Source organism: Dendrobates tinctorius, unplaced genomic scaffold, assembly GCF_039654945.1.
Source record: "Dendrobates tinctorius isolate UK_male_01 unplaced genomic scaffold, ASM3965494v1 ptg000081l, whole genome shotgun sequence".
NCBI lineage: Eukaryota > Metazoa > Chordata > Amphibia > Anura > Dendrobatidae > Dendrobates > Dendrobates tinctorius.
Genome location: NW_027361749.1, coordinates 12,064,558 through 12,091,922, shown reverse-complemented (window position 1 = coordinate 12,091,922; position 27,365 = coordinate 12,064,558). Strand labels below are relative to the sequence as shown.

Genomic DNA, 27,365 nt, shown 5'->3' with positions numbered 1-27,365 from the left:
AATAAGGACGAGTTCTCTCTGAGAAAACCAGACAGAACTCGTACACGAAAAACTGACATTTGAAAAGTGGAGTTTATATTTTTATTGGCAAACATACTAAAAATAGTAGGCTCTCCTAGGAATATCTGTTATTACCCTTACTCTATTGTAAATTTTAAGCACTTATGGGCAGGGTCCACCCCTTAGTTTTATTTAATAGAAGCTTATTTTGGCACTATATAAATAAAGGTTATTATCAGGACAAAACACATAGTGACGCCTTTAATAGTACAGTCATGTTCTTGTACTCTAAAACTCGTACCTAAACAAAGACAGGCTGGAAACTATAGGTGTTTACAGTGCAGATACAGTATAGTTCATAATTTCCAAATATGTAAACTTTTGTGATCCAGTTATGTTTGCATGTTAACTGACTATAGGCTAAATTTATAAAAAAAAAAATATATCAAGTAAAAGTCGATCAGTTGGCCACAGGAATTACGGTATTAACATTGCAGCTTTGATCAAAAATGGGCTGTTGAGGATTTTTACTTTTCCTTAGTATTAATACATCTTTCTCAATGTGTAAACATTCTCAAATGCCAAAACCTGGATTGCTATGAATAGAGTTATAGTTACACAGATTTAATGCTGGGGGCATTGGAGCACTGCCTGTACCCCCCACTGTGAATAGGTAACTGAAGCAGGTTATCTGATGGAGAGCAGACATGGAGTGTGTATATAAATTAACTAACAAGTAGCTACCAGTTGGCAAACTTGGACTGTGTACATCCTCATTACTAAAAAGAGGCGTTAAACAATGCAGGGTTAAGAATACTGCCCTGAAGGCAAATCACATGGCTCCATATTAGAGGCCTCCCATGACAACGGAAGTACAATATTTTCCATGCCATAGCAATAAAACACGAGCTTTCTATGGATATATCTATGATGAGGGAACATCTTCACATCTGTGGATAAAATTGCAAAAGATTTGGTAGCTGGCAACCCACAGAAATGCAATAACTTTCTGAATTATGGATATATCATATTAATGTGTGGCATGTATAGACTGCCTGAAGGAGGTTTGGTCAGATGATGGCCATATTGCCTCTCCTAGGGGAAACTATGACAGACACCAGAAATATGGCCTAAAACTGGATTAGAGTCAATCCATTCAGCTGCCCTCCTCATACCTCAGCTGAGGGAGGAGTAAGGGTCTAATGAGACTCTTTATAACATGTCATCTAAGGAATATCATTGTCAGACCCCAGGAGAGGTAACAAGTATTACACATCTAAGGCCTGTTTCACGCATCCGTATTTTACCATCAGTCAAAATCCGCTGTTTTGCAAAAAAAACGGATCCGCCATTTTGCTTGGCGGATCCGTTTTTTCCCATTGAGTTGCATTACCGGCGGATCTTGATGGATGGCCATCCGTTGGATCCGTTTTTTAGCGGATCCGCCAAAATTTTGATGTCCGCCGACATGCCCGGACGGACCATGCAACGTTTTTTTTCGGGCGGCCGGATCCGCACTTCTCACTGCGCATGCCTGAAAGACTTCACTCAGCCGCAAATTTAACCCTAAACTCTGTTCTGGTGGCTGAAAAATTATCTCTCTCTCTCCCCCCCCCCCCCCCAGGCAGCAGTTCCTTTAAAATTCTTCCTTCGACGGATCCGCTAAAATAACGGTCCGGTGCCAAACTTTGTGGTCAGTACAGGAACGGATCCGCTGTCCGCCATTTTAGCGGATTTTGACTGACCAAAAAAACTGATGTGTGAAACAGGCCTAATTCGTAAGATGTTTTCTGGGTTTTATCCCTATTGTTTTATATTGTTTTTGCCTTTGTCTTTTTACTATCCTTTATTTTGCAAGCACTGTACTTGTCATTGTATGTTAAATCTAAAATGTAGTAAGTTTGTCCTTGCTGAACTAAACAAACCTACAACCCCTGAAGATGGGCAAGAATAGTGTCTCAAAGATACCGCAACAAAGTGGGGTCAGACAATTGCTGAGTCTGGTTACACAAACTCTTGCACTTATTAGAACTGTTTCACCATCCTATAAAACAGTGCAGGTTTCCTTGCTGTTATGGCAAGGGTTAATCAATTCAATTGATCTCCTGGAGCTCTCCATCATGAATTGTCTGAGCTGTTCAGTGTTGGCCACTCCCCTCAGGTATATATGCTCACCACTGGCACTTGAAACAGTAAAGAGAGGGGAGCAATAGCGCAGTTACCAAATTAACAATTGGTTATCCAGAATTTCACCACTGGCACTTGGAAGTTGCCAATGATCGTTCTACTTTCTGCTTTGGTGAAGGAAAAAGTTCAGTGTTTGGAGTTTGCTTTTGGAGAGTTTTTCTGGAGATTGCTATGTGGAGTTAGTTTGTTATTTTTCCTTATCCTTTCAGATTTGGTTTCTTCCTTCCTATTACTCCGGTTTCCCACTCTGTTGTGAGTGTATTTGTATGATTGTAGTTTTCTTTCATCCATGTCTGTTAACCCTATCTGGTTAGTGTTTTCTTACATACTTAAGCTCTCACCTCCCTGGGCGGGGAAAGGATCAGATAAGGGTTAAGAGCATAGACAGGTACCAGAACCCGGAGTCTCCACCTTCAGGAGTATTCCGGGGCACAGGGATAGACTAGAACGCCCCTAGTTTGAGGGATCTGGTAGATGCCCTCAGTTCTTTGACACTACATGACAAATAGCTTGGTTTTGTTAGCCTGTGTATGTCAGAGTGCAAGAAGAGCACCTTCAAGTGCTCGAGAAAGCTGGGTGGCACGTGTCGCAGTGTGTAACCCAATGTAGGCATTTTACCAGCCTATCAAAATAACGAGTGGTGGCAGTGAAAAGTGTGGTGTGAATGTGAGAACTGGCTGTAAGGTGCGCTTAGCTCAATGTCAACCTATTGCAATAGGCGAGTAGACAAGCAAGTGTGGGAAGCAGAGTCTTCCATTACATTATCATCTGAGTTACATGTGTCGCAAGCAAGTGGTGTTCTTGAAAAACTGGCGGAGGCGGTAAGCACTGTTGGACACAGACAGAAAAGGGTCACTGTGCAAAAACAATATATGGGCCCTTTGAAGTCCAATAGCTCATCATAAAGCCACTTTTCACTATTTTAGAGGTGGAACTGGGCCTCCTTACGACATCGTGGACCTTTGTGCAGCTGCACAGGTTGCACCAATGTATGTCCACACCTGGCGGTAAGTGTTTGTTCATGACAAGGGTCATGAACTATGACCGAGGAGCTTGCAGTTTCCTGGTCAAGTGGTTGCATCACTAATGGAGGCCATATACATTAGTTTATAGTTGATTAGTCAATAATTTTGGTTGGAACTGACTTTTTCAAACTAACAAATGATCTTGTTACTTATCCGATGTCAGAACTTCAGATGGAAAAAACTGGCATCATTTGAAATTTTTTTTGCAACAGTTGCTACTCTATGAACAATATATCGAAAAGATTAATCCAAGAAAGATCATTTTATTTTTCGCCCAGCATATTTGAACATGCATGGCCAGATAAAAGGAATCAAGCGGCCAACATGGACTAAAAAGTGAATGGCAACACCATAAGTAACAATCGTTCACCAGAAGATTGTTGTTTAATCGACAACCTTATTCAATATGTACGGGCACGTAAAGTGGCTTTATTACACAGCAAAACAACATGATATGACAATGGATACTGCAACAAAAGGCCTGTCAATAATTTCCATATGTTTTAATGTAATTCTAGGTATAAGGCACACCGATTTGCCCCAGTTTTTTCTGCATCTTATCTGCTCAAACTGACCAGTGACAAAGACGTATTACATAATTGTGCACCTTGGTACACGAGCACACACAGGACACAGGAGACAGAAGGAGAGACTAGAAAAGAAAATAATTGCACTGGGGGAAGGGAATTTTTCAACAACAGAGAAAGCAATGATCTCTGGGATAGGCGGTTAACGATGGCGGTGAGGGGCATATATTCTCTAAAAACAAGGTAGCCAGGTGGATGGTAAAAACTAATTGGCCAAGAACCATTACCTGGAATATTGGTAGAAAAAAAAAAATCATAAGTGTTCTTTTATTGGGATGCGACTGCTGCATTTTACATTAGAAGACAGATAAAAGTGTCAAAGTAAACAAAAAGATTATGTGAACGAAAAATAAAAAAAAGTCGCAATTTTGATATTGGGAAATATTGGTTTTAAACCAATATACAAAATCATATTCATGACGGTAAGTGAAGGACTTGTAATACTAGAGAGACCATTTAATTGTTATAATAATGAAGATTTTCTCCCCGTGGTGCCTCAACAATGGTGGTCAAAGTGAATATTCACATAGTAAGATGAGAACAAAAATATTGGTTGAGAATTAGAACATCCATATTTAATAGGAATATGGGCCTAGCTTACACTTAATTAATTGGATCTGGGTTGAAGAGTTAACCCATCAAAAAAGTAGAATATATAACTAAGGTCCAAAACGTATTTCAAGTGGCATGTAGGCATTGCATGATGGTCGGCCCATCTCTTACATCCTTCATTGTAGGAGCTATAGAAGAGGAAGTTTGTAGGCGAAAATGAGAAACTCCAGCATATCTCTGGGGTGAATAAGGAGCCAATATTTACTTTGTGCAGCACGATTTACACCCGGCCCCAGCGCATCTTTTCAGTACACGATGGGACGCCTCGAGCAGATGTGTAATTGGTGCAAAGTAATAGCTCCTTAGGGCCTCCTGTTTTATTTGTGTATCAATTCGCATTTTAAGATTTAATGGTCAAGGAAACCCGAGGATTTTATGTGCAGGAAGGGACCCTTTGTATAAGCAGTCCCTTGTTCACTCTTTTTCCATGAAGCTGCAGAGAACAAGCAGAAATGTGAGAGTTTACAGGAGAAAATGGATAGCAGATGTTTACCATTTACAAACAGGTCCCATTTGTGGCTCCGTCCACCCTACACGGAGCGCGCACTCCGCTATTAAATGCATTACAGAAACATGTTTAACTTTCAGCTATAAAAGAAAATCGTTCAACTCAACACAGACCAATCCCATATGTGGCGAGATACAAAAGGAGCCAATCAACAAAGTTAGGTCTCATTGTACACCAAAAGGTTTTGTTGTTTTTTATTTTTGCTGCAATTTCTCCGGATCTCATTTTTCTTGAATGCAAAATAAAAAAAAAAAAAAAAAAAAATATATATATAGACGCATGTGTTTCTTATTCCCAGTTTAAAAAATAAAGCTGCAAATAGTTCAGCATACTTCCAGTAATAAAGCAAATTTCAACAGAGCTAACACCTTGTTAGTTCCTGTAAAAGGGTGCTATTGTTCCAAAATAGGATTATTTTTTAATGACACTAGAAAAACCATACTCATTAGAGGACTGTTGGCTGAACCCACCAATTACAGTGGGACCAGTTGACCATCTAATGTGAATGAGGGTGTTGTGTTTTGGCACTCCCCAAAAGAAGATGTTGGGGTAGCTGGATTTCAACGAGTCATTGTTCTCATAAGAAAAAAAGCCACCTATGGGGCCGGGCAGATGCTGTTATTTCCCCCTCTTCCTACTGAAAACACATGCACACTCTGCTAAACTGAGCATTTATGTTCATGGGGAGGTCAGGAAGAAATGCGGTTGGTAATACCCAAGGTGTTTGACCACAGTACGATACTATAAAGTTAATGTGGGACATTACAAAGACCACCCAAAGGTTTTATCCCATGATTGCATTTTAGGCGTACACTCCTTCCCAACCTCATGCTTGACAGACGTTCAGACCAATGTTCGAGTTTATCATAAGAGGCAACTTCGCCTCTGCACACAGCAGCATTGGTGGAGAACCATAGCACTGAGGACGGCCAGGATGAGGCTGCTTCAGTGCAGAGTTTACAAGCTCAATAGAGAAGAACTTGTAAGCACTGTACATGTTTGGAGACACTTGCTTTTAATAATCGCAATTTTTTTTAAAAAAATCGGAATGTTCTTGTACACTTTCCAATTATATTCATCTTAGGAGATGAGAATAAGCCTTTAAGAATTGAGAAAATGAGACAATGCAATAACAAAGTACAGTACTCACATACAGATTGAGTCCAATACTCTGTAATAAACTTCCAAGCAATGCTGAAGGGTTTTGTTTTCTTAAAACCTTAACTTCACCAATATAAGACTAAAGGTGCCCATTAGCACTGAATGCTCGCACTGCTGACAGCCATCATTCCTAACTCCCTCATACATGAATGCCCCGGTACATGTATTTTTATTGTATAGAGACCAGTGTGGCGGAGTGCCGGCTCATCTCCGATAAAAACAAAAAGTATTAGGCATCTGAATTTTGCCAACCTGATCTGTTGGGCGAGAGTCAGGAGTTCGCATACAAATCAGATACATGAAAGGTATAGAAGATTTTCTCTTTTGTGAACAAAACCCATGAAACATAACATCTGTGGCGCTAGGTTAGGCGAACAATCAGGAAGCAAAGAAAAACTACCGATAGACAATGATAGCGGCATACATTATGCAGAATAGGATCACAAGGAACAACAGATTCCCATGGCTCGCCATTTTACACCGAGTAAGCTTTCTTTACAGGACACCGGAAACTCCTGTAAGAAGTAGGTTTGGTTTTCACCAATAAAATACATTCCTCGCTCATCACAAAATGGATTGTTATTAGGGTTAGGCCAAATGTTTCTTCCTGGATAATGCCCAGAAATCCAAGAAACTAATTTACTAGATCATACTAAGTGTCCATATTATTACACTTAGGTGCTTGGCAGAAAGAATGAGAATCCTAAAACATCTGTGCGCACTGCCAAGAACAAGAAAAGCAAATATGCACATAAAATCCTTGGTGTGTCTAGCTTCATCTCACTATAATATTTATATTTTGAGCTGTCTAGCCAGGAAGATACATGGCATCTATACAGATACCACAGCTGGCAAAAAAGCTAAATGATGCACAAAAATAGACGGCTGACTGCAGAGCTTTAACCCTAAATTTCAAACCACATATTCAATGACCAGAACTGGCACTTCACCGACTGTCGGCTTACTAAAAGTAATATTTGGACTGAATGCCACAGGACGATACTATATAGTTAATGTGTGACATTACATAGACCACCCAACAGTCAAAAAGGAGGACTTCGGGTTTATTGGGCAAAATGGGGAACCGGGATTTAAATAAAAATTAGCGAGTGGTTCTGTAAAAGATGGAAACGTGGTAATTATTATACACCCAAGGCTTAACCCATATATCCATATTACAGGACCATTAGTGCATATTCGTATGAGTCCCATTTTATACAAAAGGGGTATGCAGGTTTTAGCTTTTGTAGGAAACTGCCAGAAAAAAAAATGGCATGCTCTGTCAGATGTCATATTATGGAATTATGCTCTCCATGGCACATCCATTACTCACACGATAATGGCGTTGGTCTAACATAACATCAAGCCAGTTGATGAGATTTCATGATGCAACTATTAAACAAAAGTCATAGTAGCCTTTGAGAGATGGATACCACTGAGTCACACACATCTGTCAGCAATAGGCTATTTTGGCACAGATCTATTGGTCAAGTCATAAAAATCTTACGACATACATCTTTGACAAACAAAATGGATGCCCTATAGTGGCGACAGTCACCCGTTGGCTACCATGTTAAAAAAAATATTTTTTAAATTTTTTTTTTTTGTTGGGTACTAATTAATGGAATATTGTAATCTACAACACTTTTGGACTAATGGACCCCACGGACTTAAGGCCTACATACACATTTCTCCAATGTCGGCCAAATCCAATAATATCAACGGTTCTGCCGAAAGTCTAATTGTTATCTTTTTGCTCATCAAGAGACAAGCTCCCAAGAGTTATCTGGAGGTAATGTCCAACACTAAAGGGTTCACCAGTCTCTAAGAGAAGCACTCTATAAACTTTATGCCGGTTGCCCACTATCCGAAACAGCATATGTTCGCTGCGTCCAAATAAGGCCAATTGAACGCAGGTAAAGCTGCATGTGTTCACTGCACCATGCGGATTTACCACGTTCAACATATTACAGGTCCGTCTCTGCCGGTGATCCGTGGGCATCTGGATGCATAGTGTGCATGGGTTTTCTTGAAATCCCATCCACTATGCTGTAACATCTGGACGCTGCGGGTTTGATGCTGCATAAATACGTAGCGTCAAACTCGCAGTAGTTCCTGATCGTGGTCCAACCAGGGGCCTACAGCGGTCACTCAAGCAGAGGGGAACGGTTTTGGAGCACCTACTGCACAGACTGGAGAACATGACGGATTTAGGGACTGCCTGCGAAATGCCTAAAGGAGAAAAGTGCGCAAGAATAAAAGTTAATTTCTCCATTCATGTAGAGACTAAACTGCTACCTAATGGTATGCTTTAGCAGGTTTCCAGGTCTCCTAGCTATTGCTAGTGGCAGTTTAGCAGGATACAAAGTTTCCAGTTATTACTACTACACTATATATTTTGGCATTTATTGCTATAGTGACTAATACATAATAGAGGTCATTTAATAACATCCAGATACAAAGTTAAATTACCTATTAAGTTGTACATCCTCATGGTGTGGCAGACAAAAGCAAGATGCATGACTGTCTTCATTGGCTTATGAGAACGCAATGTGCTGCTTGTAAGTATACACATCTGTATACTGTATACCATCTCAATAATCCACTGGTGATCTACTCACAAAAATTAATCAAATGCGAGTTAACTATTAATACACACAGTTACACTACAGTCAGGAGTTTATGTTCATCTTTAAACATTATTTACACATTTATCTACATAAAAGCTGACTTTGCTTTATCCTGTAACGACCGCGATACAGTTACGGTGTAGGATCCAGAACATGCATTTTTTTGCTCCTGCCTTATATCAGTCCTGATATTTATCAAGAAGTAAACAACTTAAGTCAGAAGGTTATCTGAAGCTTGTAGAAATGTACTGCCATAAACATACCTATCATTATATGAACACAAGGAGGTCGGAGAATTATCAAAAAGGTCATAGAAGAATATTCAGGATTGAGAGTCCTCAGTAGTTGATACCTTTTAATGGCTAACTGAAAAGATGGTAACACATTGCAAGCTTTTGAGACTACTCAGGTCTCTATATCAGGCTAGACGAGACCTGCATAGCCTCGAAAGCTTGCAATGTGTTACCATCTTTTCAGTTAGCCATTAAAAGGTAACAACCACTGAGGACTCTCAATTCTGAATATTTTTCTATCTACTGGCTAACACGGTACAAAGATATACATCTTTCCTGTATCAAAAAGGTCATACACAGTCTGTCTGATGAATGTTTGTTAGGCCAATAGCTTTTTCTCAACCTTCCCGCACTCATGCTTACTTGGCTAAGCGAAGTATGCTTGTGTTCTCTATGGTAAGGGGGTAGTATGCCACTTCATGGCGGTGTATCTTTCTTGAGAGCAAAAGGATTGGACATTGACATTCCATTCAATATTCCCGATGCTTCTTCCCCATCCATATTCTCTGAGGAACAAGTCAGGAGGCCATCATACACAGTTGATGAAATCTGCAGGCTTAGTTAACTTTGTTCTTAGGCGTATGGACAAATTAAGCCTCAATATCTATGGCCCGGTCAAGCACTACTAAACCCTGCAGAAAAAAGTTTCTTCATCTTCTCTTCCCAAAATATTTGGAAAACTATACATGCCACTGTATACTGGCCATATTTATGGAGCAGAGTTGTAGGAATGGCAAATGGAGAGACTGCCCACAGATCTTCCTCACCTGGGCATCTGGGGTGGCTTCTAATACATGGAACAGCTGGATGTTATTCGGCAAACCGTTCTCTACCTTACTATATTATGCTCCCAAAATATTATGCTTTTATTTTCTGCAAATTATTAGTCATGGCCTGTGGACATGTCGAGTGTTTATTCCTTCGGTACTCTCTCCCTCTTGTAGAAACGAACACAGCCATTACCGCCAGTACCACCGTGACACAGATTTATTCTCCATAGTGGTCAAGTGTAAAAGGACAGGGATATCAAACTGTATATGGCATGAGAAAAACAAGGGAAAATTACACTACTATCACAATGACATAGTATGACTAGGCGTGCGTATACATACACTTTCCCCATTTCCTAGTTTTCAAAAAACGGGAGAGACCTCCAATAATAACTTATAACATTCATTTAGTTCTGACTGTTTGTAAACAAATTCAATTGGACAGTACAGCAGAATCTAAACGAAAACCCAGACAACTAATGGTCCAATACCTTAAGTCCTACTGGTTTTACGGTACAGTACTACGGTAATGCAAATCACAATTTCATTTGGCGGTCCACATTTAGCAAGATGTGTTCATGAAGTATAAGAAACAGTAGTCTAAGCATTCTCACATTCCCATGAAGCAGTGCCGAGATGTCAATGATCTGACAGCATGACGTATCTTTGCTTCAGTATGGTGGAGGTGATTGGCAATGTGAGAAGAATCCGATGACTGCATAAATTTAGTATAAGGACATGACAACTCAAAGCGCAGAGGGGAACATAATCTGCCACTATTCGACCAGTTGCCTATATCTGCACATACCATATTTTGGTAATAAATGATCTGCTTTATCTAATCACTACTGACCATCCATCAGATATGGTAATTTCCATTGCATGAAAACACAGCCCGCAGAGCAGAAGAAAACGGCCCCCTACGACCCCCTTAGAGATTCCTTTCCACATTAGCACGCTCACCTTGCTGTGACAAACACGCCACCAGCCAAACAATACTGTGTGTAGAAGCAGACTGCCGCGAGGGCTGCTTCCCTGCCCAGAAGCACTGATGCAATTCATTTTTCTTCAATAGGTCTGAAAATAGCCCATGAAGAAAAGATGTTTACACACACATTGTGAAGAACTGACCGCTGGAGATGTCTTCTAAACATGAATCTATTTGGATCTCGCATGGAGAGACCGAAATGTATGGATGGTAGGTGGACGCTATCATGATCCACTGCAGTGGGCAAAAATACATAAATCAACGCTGCTCCAATGCAAGACCACCTCGTAAGACACTGAACACCATGATGAATAGTCACAGGGAAGAAACGGGTTAAGTAAAGCCATGACCCTCTGACCTCTAGAATCACCCCTTCCACCAATGACAAAGCTGGCCCTTTACAAAGCCCTATCAATCTGGCGTGGAGCATTGCAAGCTGCAGCTAAGCCCAGTAAGGATAGAGAGAGACGACACAAGACTTCTGTTTCACGACCATTTCCTTCCATTTTTTGATCTATATCAAGAAGGAAAAGGAAAAAAAAATGATGACTGCAGGCTGCCAGAAAGGCTCTGGACTCTTCAGCTCCCTTGCCCTTCCCTTTCGCGCCCCCCCCCCCACACACACACAAATCAACCAAAAATGTGGGAGGACAATAGCCCCAATTAGTTGAATTCATCAACGGTCTATTATGCACAGACTTCACAGAAAGAAAAGGCGCAATCTTCACCTATAAGAGCAGACGTGACTGTTCCCGAATTGTAATGCCAGCCATTGCTGACCTCAAACATGGCTTCTCCGAGATATCATATAATTGGTAGGGTGCAAATTTCGTCTGCCTCCTTCTAAAGGAGGATGTGTCGGATGCTAGCACCTTTCTTGTTACAGTAAGCAGCCATCAATTGCTTTCCGATTACATAACCTTCCAGCTACGAGGCAGAGCCAAATCCAGCACACGCCTGGTGACATGGAAGCCTTGCGGAGCTGGAGATGGAAAAGACCTTCAGCATTTGGGGCATCTAAGGAGTTCATCTGCCATTTTTCCAATGGAGCGCTCATTCCCCCATCCCATATACAACCCCAATATGCCTTCACATCCAGCCCTACGTGTCCAACCTCCGAATGTCACCGGCTTTGACAATGCAGATACATGACAACCAATAAAATGCCCCCATGCTCCGCTCCATACAACACAGTGGATTACCTGTAGGAGCGCTCGCCCCGCACGGTGTGCTTCCGAAAAGGGATGATGCTTCCATTATCATGAATGATGTCGTGGTTGTTGTTTTCTCCATTTGGGGACAGCGTTTGGGTAGGACCCGGCATTGGAGCTGTCCCAGCAACTGGGGAGGAATTATTCAATAGGATTAAATTAAAATAAAAAAAAAAAAAAAAGGAAACGGACGGCAGTGAAGAATGAGGCTTCTGAAGAGCAGACCCCCTTTTTTTGCAGCTTGTAAGCTCCGGTTCGGCTGAGACCCTGCTGCTGCTGCCACGGATCTCTTCTCTCTTCCTCCCTCTCTAGCTCTGTCTATAGCCTGACGTCAAAACAGCCTGGAGCAGCATCCTAATCACATGACGAGGTGCCTCACCATGGCAACCGGCTAACTCACCAGATCCCTGCAATCTAGTCCCTGAATCCACACTATGATCACATGGAGGGATCCAAAATCAGAAGAGAAACACACACAACATATGGGAGGAGTGCAAATGGCACACCGGCTTATAAAGCAGCAAGGATGAAAACAACATCCCCCTCCTCCCTCTCCTCCATCCCTTACACACCCCTCCAACTCTTCCTCCTCCCTCTGTGCTGCAGCTCAGGCAGCTTTTCCTCTAACCATTTCCTTTCAGCCCTTTCATATGCAGCTGTGCACACAAAGATCTATTCACTGCAAGACAATTCTCCAGCAATGTGCAGCAAGCAGGGCTAGGGCTGGAAACCTGCTGGCCATGGCTCCACTCCTCCTGGCCACACGGCACCTCACTCAGGCATGGCAAAGCTCCATCCCTGCATCATAAATACACAACCCGCCATAGATACAGGGGCTGCAGTCCCCTCCGGGCCCATATCAGAATACCAATACTATTACTGAGCCATAATAGGGGCCCTACTAGAGAATCGGCATTGGGGCCCACGAGCTTTACGTTACCCCAATGACTCCAAATATCCCAACACAAATGTGACAAGCCGATACTGCAAATTGTCATATTTGTACTAAATATATGTCATATATACAATGCAGGCAACAATATACATGTCCAATTAGAGAAGGTCTAGTGTTTAACGCTGGAGCAGAACATGTGACAAGTTCAATTAATCAGAGGAACGATATTTAACAATGCATTCATTCTCTTGTGGTGGCATACAATTGTATAAACGATCAGAAGACGACGCAACAATTATTCCTTCTTTACTGAAACGAGAAGAAAATGAAGCACGCTTGCGATCTTGAGGGATATTGACCACAGAACCTTCCTTTATTCCCTATATCCGCTCACTCACTCATGTCACCTCCATCTTAAAAACATCTCCAGAATTTGACCTTTTCTCACCTTTGAAACAGAATAAGAGCGGCAGTAAGTTTTCTGCATTCTCACCTGGACTACTGCAATTCTTTACAGATCATTCTCTCCCCTTACCAAACGTTCTCTCCAACCCATCCTGGATGTGGCAGCCAGGGCCGTATTTCAGTCCAGCCGCTACACCGGTGCCCCCATCTTGTGTCAGGCATTGCACTGATTGACCATCCACTATAGTACAATATAAACTCATTGCTCAAACCCACAAAGCTGTCCATAGTTCTATGCCACCATAAATCTCGTCCCTTATTTCAGTCTATCATCCTACCACTGCTCTCTGTTCTGCAACTAAGACTCACATCCTTCCATAATCCGAACCTTCCACTTCAGTCTCCAGCACTTCGCTTGTGCTGCGAAAGTTTTCTGGAATGCACTACCCCAGATGAGCCGATTAATACCTAACCTGCACATTTTTATGCGTTTTAAAACATATCTCTTTAAACAGGCCTATCACCTCACTTCACTGATCCAACTATTTCATGTTACCTCTTTCTAAAACTTTCCTAACTCTTGTCCTTCCTATTCATCTGTCTCCACATCCTCCATGCACCCAATACACGTGGTAACTGTACTTAGACAGATACCGGATCTTGCAGCTTATCTGAAATGCCCCATTATAATGATGGCAGGACCACACATGACAAACTTTTTCCTATTGTGTCGCAACCACCTTTCCTTTTAGACTGTAACCTTGTGAGACGAGCAGGACCCTCACTCCTCCTGTATCAGGTGTACTGTTACTTTATATTGTCTTCATTGTCTGTACATGCCCCGGCTTAATGTAAAGTGCTGTGGAATATGTTGGCGCTATAGGAATAACATTATTATTAAGCACACTCTGGTGGTCTGCTGGCTGACTACATATGTCATGCTATATCTAAAAGGTATTTCTCCTCGTCAGGTTTCCAGTTCCTTCCTTGTACATGGAGGCTAAAGGGTTTGTCTAGGCTTGAAAGAACAAAACATGTATGGGTTTCATCCAACGCCTGTCCATTACTTGTGGGCATTATTGCAGCTCAGCCCCATTAACTCTCATTAAGATGAATGGCAATACTGGTCACAACCTGTAGACAGGTGTGGCGAGGTTTTTTGGAAAGGACCTTTTTTTTTTCTTTTTTTTTTTTTAAATTGTGCCTAGTTTTGTAATATTACTCATCTCGGAATAGATCCATGATAGACATTTATGTGGCACACTACTTTGAGATTAGCACATATCAGCAAGCATCTACTGCTCATATCTATAGCATCAGGATAGTACATGATATTAGAACACATTATGACAATATGATATATTCTTGCATTAGATTCTAGTAAAACATTGCCAGCACACCTCATCAGGCCGGCAGACGCGTTCAGACACTGGCATTCCATATGGTGAGCTCATGCTGTGTTCTCTTAGTAATAGGAGTGCAAGCGTGCAACTTCTGATATGAATTACCGCTTAGTACTATGCATGGGAATTTTAATACCAATCTCACACTCAGCGAATATCTCCCGTTCAAAGGAATCAGCCACCAGGATTTGGCTACCCCATCTGAGAGCAGCATCATGTAGGGGCAGGAACGGATTCCAGCAATGTGTCACTTTTTTTGGCTGATTGCTGCAGTTTTGATAAAATCACTGTTTTCGCCGCTGCATATTATAGCAGTTCTCTGAATGCTGAGCTCTGTAAAACATCACCCACACTACTGATTGGCAGCTTTCTGTAAACTAGGGGCGGATTATACAGAGCACTAAATGGAAGAAGGTCTACAAGTCCTCTAGTGATAATGATTTTATCAGCAGATTATCAAAATTTTATCAAGCAGCCAAGTAAGTGACCCATCACTCGAATCAGGGTCTGTCTAGATTTTACTGCTCTCAGATTAGGTGACAATGGTTGGTGATAATTCCCTTTAACAGTACCTTGACACAATGTGATTTTGCTATTGTAGTCCAAGGTCTTTTGACAATCATATGTGAGATACCCAGCCTAGATTTAAGGATGAATAATTTCAATTATGTCATGTTTTCTGACCCTGCACATAAACAATGTGCTGCTGCTTCATTCAAAGCCTACAGAATTACAGATCGCTCAAGTGCAATGCTCCGCTTTCACCGGCAGTTCTGTAAAGACTGAATGATGCAGCCTTATGTATGGCTGACTGCTGCTCCATGTAAATGGGGGACAAAAAGTACTCTGGCGATCAAGACCTTAACCTTCAGACCCCAGAAGTTATTGCCTATTCTGTTGTTAAGTGATAATTTGGTACAACCAGAATCCCGCCTTAAGGCTATGTTCACACATTGTGGTTTTGCTGCTTTTTTAAATGCTAATTTTAAGCTGCTTACAAAAAGTAGGCTTTGCTGCGTTTTTATTGCTATGTTTTTCCTATCTTTATGCATATTGATACAGTTCAGTGGCCCAAAAAAAAAAAAAATAAAATTAAAAAAAAGGTTGATTTAATGTGCTTAGGATTTTAGCACCAAGAACTGATACCTGCGTTTTTTGCTGCGTTTTTGCACTTATCAATTATTTCATATGGGTGAAAAAAAAACGCTGCAAATACGCTGAAAGAAGAAGTGACATGCTGCAGTTTTCAAATTTTCCTAATCAGTCAGGAAAATAAAACCAAAGCGTGTGCAGGAGATTTCTGAAATCTCATAGACTTTGCTGATACTGTAAAAGGCAGCTTAAAACTTGCAATAAAAAAAAACAACACGCAACAAAAAAGGCTACAAAAAAAGCAACATGTGAACATAGCCTTAAAAGAAACTTTGACACGACACGGCTACAGTGCAATGACCACATGCTGACAGTGCGCCTTGCATGTACAATATAACTACCGGTATATCTATAGAAGTTTCAACCTTTGTCAACACGACCAAATACTTTAAAGGGAATCTGTCACCTCATTTTTGGCCTACGAGATGCGGCCATCGCCATCAGGGGCTTATCTACAGCATTCTGTAATGATGTAGATAAGCCCCCGATGATAAGAAAAACAAGTTATATTATACTCACCCAGGGTCCGGTCCGATGGGTGTCACCGTCCGATGCCACGTCTCCCATCTTCTAGCAATGACGTCCTCCTTCTTACTTCTGCCGCGTCTCCTGCGCAGGCGTACCGATTTGCCCTGTTGAGGGCAGAGTAAAGTACTGCAGTGCGCAGGCGCCGGACCTCTCTGACCTTACCCGGCGCAGTGCGCTGTAAGGAGAACGTAAGTAGGAGGACGTCCTCACTAGAAGATGGGAGGCGCCGGACCGCACCCCAACACCCATCAGACCGGACTCCCTGGGTGAGTATAATCTAACTCGCTTTTCTTGTCTTTCAGGTTACATCGGGGGCTTATCTACAGCATTACAGAATGATGTAGATAAGCCCCTGGTGGCGGTGGCCGCAGCTCATAGGCTAAAAATGAGGTGACAGATTCCCTTTAAATAGCCAAACATATGGTAAACTTTAGGCTACCATAGCCTCAACTATACTTAAAAGTGCATCTTAAATGTCAACTAAGGTTTTACTTACTCTTGCATGTTAAGACAAAATGTGTATAATGGCAGAATGCGTACGCACATACAATAAGACAAAAGATATATAACATATCCAGAATTTTATAAAACATTAAAGCTAGACATGAAGAATGGCCACAGCTTTCTCTAGAGCATACAGCTTCACAGAAGCTGCTACATGGACACAGCAGTCACAGTGGTGACCACACGTTCACAGCTCTTTCCGCTCAGGCCTAACGCCAGGCAGCGGGCATCTTTCACTGTAGCTTCCCATCTCCAGCTGGCAATGCTCTGCATAGGTCCTACTACAACAAGTCATGCTTTATTCGACTGCCATGAATGACAAGAGCAGAATGTGGCAAATCTGGAAAATGTGCAAATGTGTTCTCCCCTGTAGACTGCTAATCTATTCCATTCCATACAGAAATAGGACTCGAAAGGGTTAGTCATACTGTCTCACTACTTAGAGTCTCAAAGCTGAACAAGCATTGATAGAACATTCTGAAGTCGTTACACTAGGCTCCACACATAATAATGTTTCACTGATTAAAAAAAATATATAACTGTTCACTTGGTTATGCCATTAAGATACGATCCTTTTCTTCGCACAAAATTTACATCTCTTATATCCCCCCCAAAATTATGGCCCTGGAAATAAGGTTTAAGTGACATAATCCAGTCTCTGGATAGGTCACCAATTTCAGAACCGTTCCGGTCTGACTTTTGGCACCATTACCAAAACAATGCTGCCTCGTCAATGTTTTCACGGGTGTCAGGCTGGTTTGTACTTGGCTTGCCCATAGTTTTCATAGTTTATTTTTTACTTGAGGGACGGTGTTGTCCCATTCACTAGAACCTACTCCAGTGGTTTTATTTCAGCGCTGTAGTGGTGCCAGTACTCTTACGTTTCCTGACCAAAGTGTTATACTCACCAGCCAGCGTCTTCAGCTCTACCCGGGGCCGTTCCAGTCCTGTTCCAGAATTTTGTGATCGCAGCTTCTGACTGACTAGAAGTCAAAGTTAACGGTCACAAGCTCTCAGTGTAAGTCATAGACTGACAATTAGTTGTGATTTTCGTCTCACCCAGAAAACAATGGAGCAATCCAGCAGGACACAACCTGCAGATGACCAACCAGAACAGCGCCGTTAACAGATGAAGACATGGGGTGGTGAGAGTGGTAAAATGTGCAGGGAACTTACATTTGTGGCACTACTCCAACAGCAAAATAAAAACCCCCCCCCGCTGGAGTGGAGCTTTAAATGTTGACGGCACTGTGGTCCACATAGTAGCTAGCTGGGGATGTGCTACCCAGGAAAACCAGTAAAAAGGGCAGAGGGGTCACAAAAATAAACCAGAGCTGCATATTCTTCATTCTTAAGATCAATGAGAGATGCAGAGGTCAACCCCCCACCAGTCATAAAGATGCTAAATGTGCCAGAATTCTTAATTTATGACAAAAAAAAAAAAAAAGAATTCTATACTACATGCGGCATGCCATCCACCACATTTATTATACTTATTTGGCTTACTGAACAAAGTAGTATGGCGTAAATTGTAGGAAAAAGTGGCATAGCATAAAAGGCAACAAGGTGCATCAAAATTGGCCACAAATTACTGTTGTAAAGTAACTAAGAATGGTGCCAATGTGAAAAAAATGGCCTAGACTAAGGGCCAGAGTCAGCAAGACGGGTGTTATTCACACTGGTCTTGATGAGGATGCGTGCTAGAGTCAGGCGCTCCTGAGTCATGAAGAGGCAGCATATACTTCTGTGTGCGCCTCGCTGCAAGTCCTACTCCAGCACCTTGTTATGCAGCAAATGCCGCTGCTCGCCACGTATTTGAAAAGAAGCGGTCATGCATACATTCCACCACAGCTCCTTCCATTTTGTCACAGATGAAACTGGCATTAGAATGACAAAAGTCAAAAAAAAGTTGGCGCAACTCTGAATTGTGCCTACAATATGCGACTTTTCAAAGCTTTTATGCCAGAATTCACACCCCCTCAAAATTTAGATTCAGTAAATCTGCTCAATTATGTTTTTAGGCACTACTTTATTATTCAAACGCAGGCAACAGCATGTAATAGTTTTAAAGCGACTGTCAGCACAGGATGACTGTTCAAACCAAGTACAGGCGCTCGGTACGTCATGCCAGGGCCAATCACTTATATACACCTCCCCCCTGCTTGTTTCCCCTCTTTCTCCTCCCTTCTTAGGCTCTACGAAGCCACAGCTGTCAATCAAATAAGGGAGGGGTGGAGATACGGTGGGGAAAATAAATATTTGATACACTGCTGATTTTGCAAGTTTTCCCACCTACAAAGAATGGAGAGGTCTAATTTTTATCGTAGGTACACTTCAACTGTGAGAGACAATCTAAAAATAAAAAAAGCTAACAGAAAATCACAGCGTATGTTTTTTACATAATTAATTTACATTTTATTGCATGAAAATACAATGATACAATAGAAAAACAAAGCGTAATATTTAGTACAGAAATCTTTGTTTGCAATTACAAAGGTCAGACGTTTCCTGTAGTTCTTAGCCAAGTTTGCACACACTGCAGCAGGGATATGGCCCACTCCTCCATACAGATCTTCTCCAGATGTTTCGGGGCTGTCCCTGGGCAACATTGAGTTTTAGCTCCCTCCAAAGATTTTATATTAGGTTAAGGTCTGGAGACTGGCTAAGCTGAAATGCGTCTTACGGAGCCACTCCTTAGTTGCCCTTGTTGTGTGTTTCAGGCCATCTTCAATGCTCTTACTGAGGGAAGGAGGTTGTTGGCCAAAATCTCGCAACACATGACCCCATCCATCCCCTCTTCAATATGGTGCAGTCGTCTTGTTCCTTTTGCAGAAAAGCACCCCCAAAGTATAATGTTTCCTCCACCATGCTTCATGGTTGGGACGGTTTTCTTGGAGTTGTACTCATCCTTCTTCCTCCAAACACAGCAAGAGGAGATTATAAAAAAAAGTTCTATTTTGGTCTCATCTGACCACATGACCTTCTCCCATGCCACCTCTGGATCATCTAGATCAGTGGTTCCCAAACTCCAGTCCTCTCGGACCCCAACAGGTCATGTTTTCAGGATTTCCTTAGTATTTCACAGGTGATGGAAGTATCATCAAGGCATCAGGAATTCTCTCACATGTGTAACACTATGGAAATCCTGAAAACATGACCTGTTGAGGTCCGCGAGGACTGGAGTTTGGGAACCACTGATCTAGATGGTCATTGGAAAACTTTAAACAGGCCTGGACATGTGTTGGCGTGATCAGGGGGACATTGCATGTCCTATGTGTTACTAATAGTAATGTTTGAGACTGTGGTCCCAGCTCTCTTCACGTCATTGACCAGGTCCTCCCCTGTAGTTCTTGTCGCTTCCTGACCTTTCTCAGAATTATCCTTACCCCACAAAGGAAGATTGACAGTCATCTTGTAGTTCTTCCATTTTTTAATAATTGTGTCAAAAGTTGTTGCCTTCTCACCAAGCTGCTTGCCTATTCTACTGTAGCCCATCCCAGCCTTATGCAGGTCTATAATTTTGTCCAGCTCTTTGGTCTTGGCCATAATGGAGAGTTTGGAGTGTGATTGAGTGTGTGGACAGGTGTCTTTCATACAGGTATCGAGTTGAAACAGGTGCAATTAATACAGGTAATAAGTGCAGAGTAGGAGGGCTTCTTAAAGAAAAACAAACAGTCTGTGAGAACCAGAATTCTTGCTGTTTGGTAGGTGATCAAATTCCATGTAATAAAATGCAATTTCATTATTTGAAAATCATACAACGTGATTTTCTGGATTGTTTTTAGATTGTTTCTCACAGTTGAAGTGTACCCAAGATAACAATTACAGATCTCTTCATTCTTTGTAGGTGGGAAACCTGAGTTGGAAGATGTTCAAGAAAAAGCAAAGAACTCTGCAAACTGACTTAATGCAGTCTATGACTTATATTCATACATTATTTATTACTTCGCACAGAAATAGATTTTTGTATTGCAAGCAAATAAAAATATTGGAAGGTAGCAGATATATTAAAGGAAACATGTCAGCAGTTTTTTGCTATGTAATCTGAGAGCATCCTGATGTAGGGGCAAAGACATTGAGTCCACAAATGTACCACTTACTGGGCTGTGTATTGTGGTTTCATTAAAATTAATATATTACCAGCAGGAGATCACTATAGTAATAGGTACTTTGGGTTTCCTAGTCAATAGTTCTGTGTAACCCCACCCCTGATTAGCAGCTTTCAGCCAATGTATCATGTACACATAAAGCTGCCAATCAGCGGTGTTGGCGAGGTTAGACAGAGCTCCGCATTCAGAGAACTGTTAGATCTGCAGCAGAGAAAATAGTGATTGTATCAAAATGTCAGCAAGTAGCCAGTAAGTGACAGCAGGAATCTTTGTCTCTGTCCCTACATCATACCGTTCTCAGATTATTTATCAAAAACCTGGTTACAGATTCCCTTAAAAACTTCAGCTAATAAAACATCTCAGTTTTGTAGAGCTTGTGACCAGCATTTTTCCCCCTAACTGCATAAAAAAGACAAGCTGATAGTTATAGAGATGGATAACCTGCTTGCTGTAATTCAGCGTAGGGAGTATTCCAATAATGCGGTGACTTAATATACCGGGTGAGTCATAAAGGACGGATGTATTTGAAGTGGCTATAACTCACCACCAGGTGGAGGTAGACATGTGCGGGAGGCGGGGTTATGTTTGTGAGGTGAAAGCATTGTTTTTATTTTAGTTTCAGTTTAAGCTATGGTGCCGTGGACGATAGAACATCGCGTTTTTGCGTACGACAGTTTTGTCAAGAATAATGAGTGTATCACAGCCGTTCAGCGTGAGTTTCGGCGTCATTTCAATATTCACAGAAATCAAGCTGTTCCCGCTCGTAACACTATCCTACGTTGGGTTGAAGGACTCCGTACACGAGGTACACTAATGAACAAACGACCACCGGGGGCTCCACGAACGGCACGTACCGCTGCACAGCCCTAAGGTAACGGTGTGGTGCGCTATGGGCAAATATGGCGTGATCGGTCCGTACTTTTTCGAAGGCGATAATGGCAATACTGTTACCGTGAACTCACGTTATATCGCCATGATAAATAACTTCTTTGTTCCTGAGTTACGACGGCAACATATCCCCATCTCTAGTGTGTGGTTTCAACAAGATGGGTCAACGGCCCACACAGCCGGAGCAACAATGAACGTTCTTCGCCCTCTCTTCCCTGGTCGCATCATTTCCAGGTTTGGCGATATTAATTGGCCTCCTAGGTCCCCAGACCTGTCCATGTGCGATTATTACTTATGGGGTCACCTCAAATCACGTGTATACAAGCTTAAGCCTCGATCATTACAAGAACTGAAGGAAGCTATTCGAGTGGAAGTTGCCCAAATCGACAGAGTTGTGTTGGAACGTGTTGATGCCAACTTCCAAGAACGCCTTTGGAAATGCATCACTGATAATGGCCACCACATGGCAGATGTTGTTTTCCACACTTGAATTTGTCAAATGCTATTAGTATACGTAACCAAATCTGTGAATACATTTATATTTAATAAATATTTAACGATTTTATGATTAGTTTAAAAACGTCCGTCCTTTATGACTCACCCGGTATTATAGGCAAAAAGAACAATCCACATCCTGGAGATGCCTTATACACAGATATCCTCATATGTGAAAAATTAGAACCTGATTTGAATGAAGCGGAGTCATGACAGTGATGGCTGAAAACTGGGGGGCAAAAGTGAGGGTATGACTGTTGGGCTCCTCACATTATTAAAGAGCCTCTACCATGAAAGTTTTATTCCCTTAATATATTGCAGTCACCATATTATATAGCATTGTGTACTTACAATTGATCATTTTGCCTTTCTACCCAGTAAATTCTTCTCTTTCCTCTGCTCCATGTAGAAACAGGAAGCCTCTTGTCTCTGCAGAAATCAATGCCCTCTTCAACTCCTCACCCAATTGCTCCACTCCTACCCCTGACTTTTGCTGTGACCGATGAGTCACACAGGGAAAATTGACCTGTTTCTATATAGAGCTTCAGCTAGTCAGTTTTTAATCACGTAAAGTCATAGGACTAATGGAAAACAGAAAAATGAACTGGGTACAAAGGCAAAACGAGCAATTGTAAGGACACAGTGGTATATAACATGATTGCAATATATTAAAAATGCACTCCCATTACATTTTTATCTTTTTTAAGTGGCCGCTGCCAGGTGCTGCAGATCAGCCCCTATTAAAATGATAGGAGTTAATCTGCAGTACCCGACAGGGGTTACTAAAACGCGTGACGAAGCAGCGGTGCTCCACTCTGTACATTTTTTACAACCGGACAGTGCCGATATGCGCACGGGTAAAGATAGATCACCAATAACAAAGTGGGGAAATTGGGAATTTTTTTTTTTTTTTTTTTAAATTAAATTGTATGGCCAGCTTAAAAAGTCCAAAACAACTATTTCTACTGCCACAGCCATTTCTTGAGGTGGTCAGTCATTCATGCCTAAATAGCCATTTATAATGCTCAGCTAATTGCATATGTCTTACTATGGGAAGTAAAGACATTTGCCATCCAGGGAGAGCCAGGAACCCGCCTTACACATTTTATAATGGTCAGCCAATCCTGCAAATTTGGTCAGGAGCGTCCATATATAAAATATGTAAGGCCAACATAAAGCTCCACATGGCTGATTGGAGGAAACGGTCAGAGGGCTGCAGCCCCTTCATTGTATATACTGCATGACCCATTCAGGAATGACAAGGGATGGCTGTAATATAAATAAAAGCAGGGGGTCCCAGTAGTCAGACCCCCACTGATCAGACATTCATGACACATTAATCTGCCTTAAAAGTAGTTGGTGGGAAAATCCTTTTTCCCTTGCAGTCAGTTTCACAGCAATTTTCTTTCATTTGTGCACCATGTATGTGCCTGAGTCATAGTATCACTGCTGACTTGGTGCCAGTACACACAATGTTATTTTATATGGCTACGTCAGCAGATATTTTGGCAGACTGGTTCTGCGGTCTCATTCAGGCACTACCCTCACATGTTACATGAGTGGAGATTTTACTGCAGGAGCGGCATTTACAGAACACACACACACAAACTGCAAAATCACTACCACCTTCACCTTACAGCATTTTTGCTAAACTTTTTAGTTCATTTTAATATGGCTTATGTATAAAAAGGAGCTGTACAACTATCACATCTGGAGAAAGAAAGAACAGCAGAAAAGTGGCTGGCCCAATAAAGGCACCGCTGGATTAATGAATTAGGAGCATCTTACAACTGCTGTGCGCCATCACCAGCAATGCTACTCCTGCCTGGGACTGGAGTCAATGTCTGCCTAATTTATACTACAAGGTGGAATAAATTTTGATGAATTTGCCAGGCTGGCCTCAAACTGCATTCACTTGGGCAAAGCTGGCCGGGACTGGCATAAAAATGGCAAAAGTCACAAAATTTTGTCCCAACTTTGAGTTATGCTAAAAATTGTGACATTTCATGGTATTTTATACCAGAATCGGGCCCGGAGTCTATTCATGCCAGAAATATAATTAAATTACATCAGATTTCTGTTGTTCCTGATGGGAAGAATAGTAGAACAAATATTCCTCCATACACCCTCTTTAATGAAGCATTCCCACTTTTTTTATGTAGTAATTGTGTGTGTTCGTGTGGTGTAGTGGGAGCGTAGTAATATACTCACCTATCGCCGCTGTCTCCGGTATCCAGCGCCATTCTGCTCCGCTGCTCACTGACGTCACTGTAATTCTGACTAGCCAGCTCCTTCTATGCGCTATGCACGAGCCGGGAGTCAAATTTACAATGAAAGCTTATGGAGACTCGCTTAGACTTTCATTGTAAAAAAAAACCTTCTGTGTCACACAGTGACCGGGCCAATCTACAGAGTGATGACGTCAGAGAAGATCAGCGGCGGTAGGCGAGTATACTACTACACTCCCACCACATTTCATGCATATACACACACATTTATTATATAACACTTGTTGTGGGAGTGTTTCGCTAATCACGCATGTATTAGCCCTAAACCACTAAATGTAAGTGTTTAATAACTGTGATAAACTGTTAATCATTTAGGACACCTTCGTGTCATTGTCACAGGCTGAGGTTAAAGGGGTATTCCCATCTCCAAGATCCCATCCCAATATGTAGCAGGTCTAATAATTAAATTAGTAAATACCTCAAATTAGAAATGTAGTATAATTTTTCTGATCATTTATTCTCTTTCCTCCTTTGTAAGCATTGCAGGACCTTAGGTATCCGTGGTTACAACCTCTAGCAACTATCTCACTAACTGTCACTCTATCAGTGGACGTAACCACGGATACTTAAGGTCCTGCAATGCCTACAAATAAGGAAAGAGACATGGTGAATAAAAATAAAAACTATACTACATTTCATATTGGGGGGGATTTGCTATTGTTATTATTACAATATGTATTGGGATATGATCTTGAAGATAGGAATACCCCTTTAAGTTAAAGGGTATATGCACATGGTCAGTAAACGCTGTGGGTTGGACGCTGCGTACTTATGCAGCGTCAAACCCGCCACGGCCAGATGTTACAGCATAATTAATGGGATTTCTAGAAATTCCATGTCACCAGCTGCTCACCTGTGGAGACGGGAGACGTACGTGCGGTGCCTCTTTCCAGACTGCAGCAGGTATATTTATTTTGGAGAAACGCGAACCTCCGTAAGATAAATGTCACCCGTACAATGTATAGGAAGCTGTGACTCCGCACGGTTCAGTGATCACATACAGATTCACCTGTGTTTAATAGCCCTTTGGACACAAAAGACATGTGCCGAGTCTAAAGCGCTGCTACTTCTGGATCGTGTGCACCCGGCCAAAGGGAACTTGTCAGCAGACTCATGTTTCCCAAACCACGGGCAGCATGAATCAGAGTTTGGGCTGCAAGATTTCAGCCAGGTATATTTTTCTTTAAAAGGCTCTGGCATTCCAAAGAAAACACAGTTAATTGGGGTACTGACAATTTCCGTACATTCAAGCGAGATATACTGACACTGGATAAGCAATTAAACATGCCTCCTAACCTCAGCACCTATGCAGTCATAAATCAAGAGCTTTGAGATTTCAGGGCTATACACAATGCATCATTTTATATCCAAATCCATGCTCAGAATTTTTGTTAGAAAAATTGTGAAAAAAGGAAAAGAAAAGAGGTCTCCCATCACGATCTCTCAGCACATCTACAAGCTAGAAGATGAAAACGTAAGGGGGAGGTGCGACAATTAAAAAAAAAAAAAAAAAGTGTTCAATATTTGCACCCCCCCCCCATGCACATTGATAAACATGCTCACCCCTATGGACCGAGGCTGCTTCTCCATTCTGATGCAATCATTCCTGGTTAGGCTCCTGGTGCATTAATAAAGTGTTAAAGACTAATGGACAACTTTTTTTTTTTATCTCCCAATTATGTTATACATACAATTTCCACTCTGTTCCTATTGTGGGGTTCACTGCTGGTGCATTTCTCCAGCCAGCACTGTGTACAAGTGTAAGTGACATACTTTTTAAAACATTGTCCAAGACCATTTCATTTTTTTTCTTTTTTACAATATGGTCCCAAAAACTAACAGAAAGCTAATTGCTAACAGAGGCAACAAGCTGCCCATTTTACTCGGCGCTGGCTCAGAGCGCTCAGTGATCGTTCCTGTCGGCGAACAACTGCTCCACGTCAACAGAGCAGCTCCTCTTCTGGGCTGCTTTATCGACAGGGCGCGACTGTCAACATCATGCTTATTGACAGCCGGCTCCGCGCTGTTCCGCAGTGGGGAGCCGGCTGTCAATCAGTATGGTGTCGGCAGTTACACCATGTCAGCATAGCAGAGAGTAAGAGAAGCAGCTGCTCTGTCGAAAGGACGTCAGCGGAAGCCACTGGATCACAGGCAGGAGCGGTCTGTGACTGCTGCGTGCCGGCAGAGATTGGCGCCAGACACAACAGGCAGGTAGTTAGCAACTACTGGCCTGTTAGTTCTTAGGCCCATAGTGGAAAAAAAATATATAGACCTGAATAACCCCTTTATATGTTTTCATATGTTATAGGTTTTAATACACTTGTATGTGAATAAAACATGCTACTTGTAGTTACCAGTTAAGGCCTCTTTCACACTTCAGTTTTTTGCATCAGTTCCAATCCACCAAAAAGGCAGACAAGCGGATCCGTTCTTAACTGATGTGAACGGATGGCACAGGATCCGTTTTGAGACGGATCCTGGAAATTTAAAGGTAACGCTGGGGGGGGGGGGGGAGAGAGAGAGAGAGAGAGAGAGAGAGATATATATGAGTGTCTGGAGGATCCGCCAGATAAAAAAAAAACGTTACAAGTTCCGTTTTGAAATCTTTGAGGATGGTGACGGACAGCAACTTTTGGCGGATCCTCAAAAAAAACGGATGCAACGGACAGCAATCCGTCACAATCCGCCATTAATGTAAGTCAATGGGGAAAAAAACCGATCCTCAA

The 27,365-nt window shown here is 41.9% G+C and overlaps 1 protein-coding gene across 4 annotated transcripts in view; it reads right to left on the bottom strand.

The window, feature by feature from the left end:
* The window catches only part of MAPRE2 (microtubule associated protein RP/EB family member 2), a 198,675-nt gene that overhangs the window by 89,674 nt on the left and 81,636 nt on the right, over positions 1-27,365 (bottom strand). Inside the window, exon 1 of one of the 4 annotated variants that reach the window (XM_073583744.1) lies at positions 11,964-12,433. The exons of the other annotated variants lie outside the window; for them this stretch is intronic. Within the exon in view, the coding sequence (XP_073439845.1) occupies positions 11,964-12,085 (122 nt within the window). The 5' untranslated portion in view covers positions 12,086-12,433. Of the gene's footprint in view, positions 1-11,963; positions 12,434-27,365 lie in introns of those variants that run through there. 4 annotated transcript variants of the gene reach the window in all.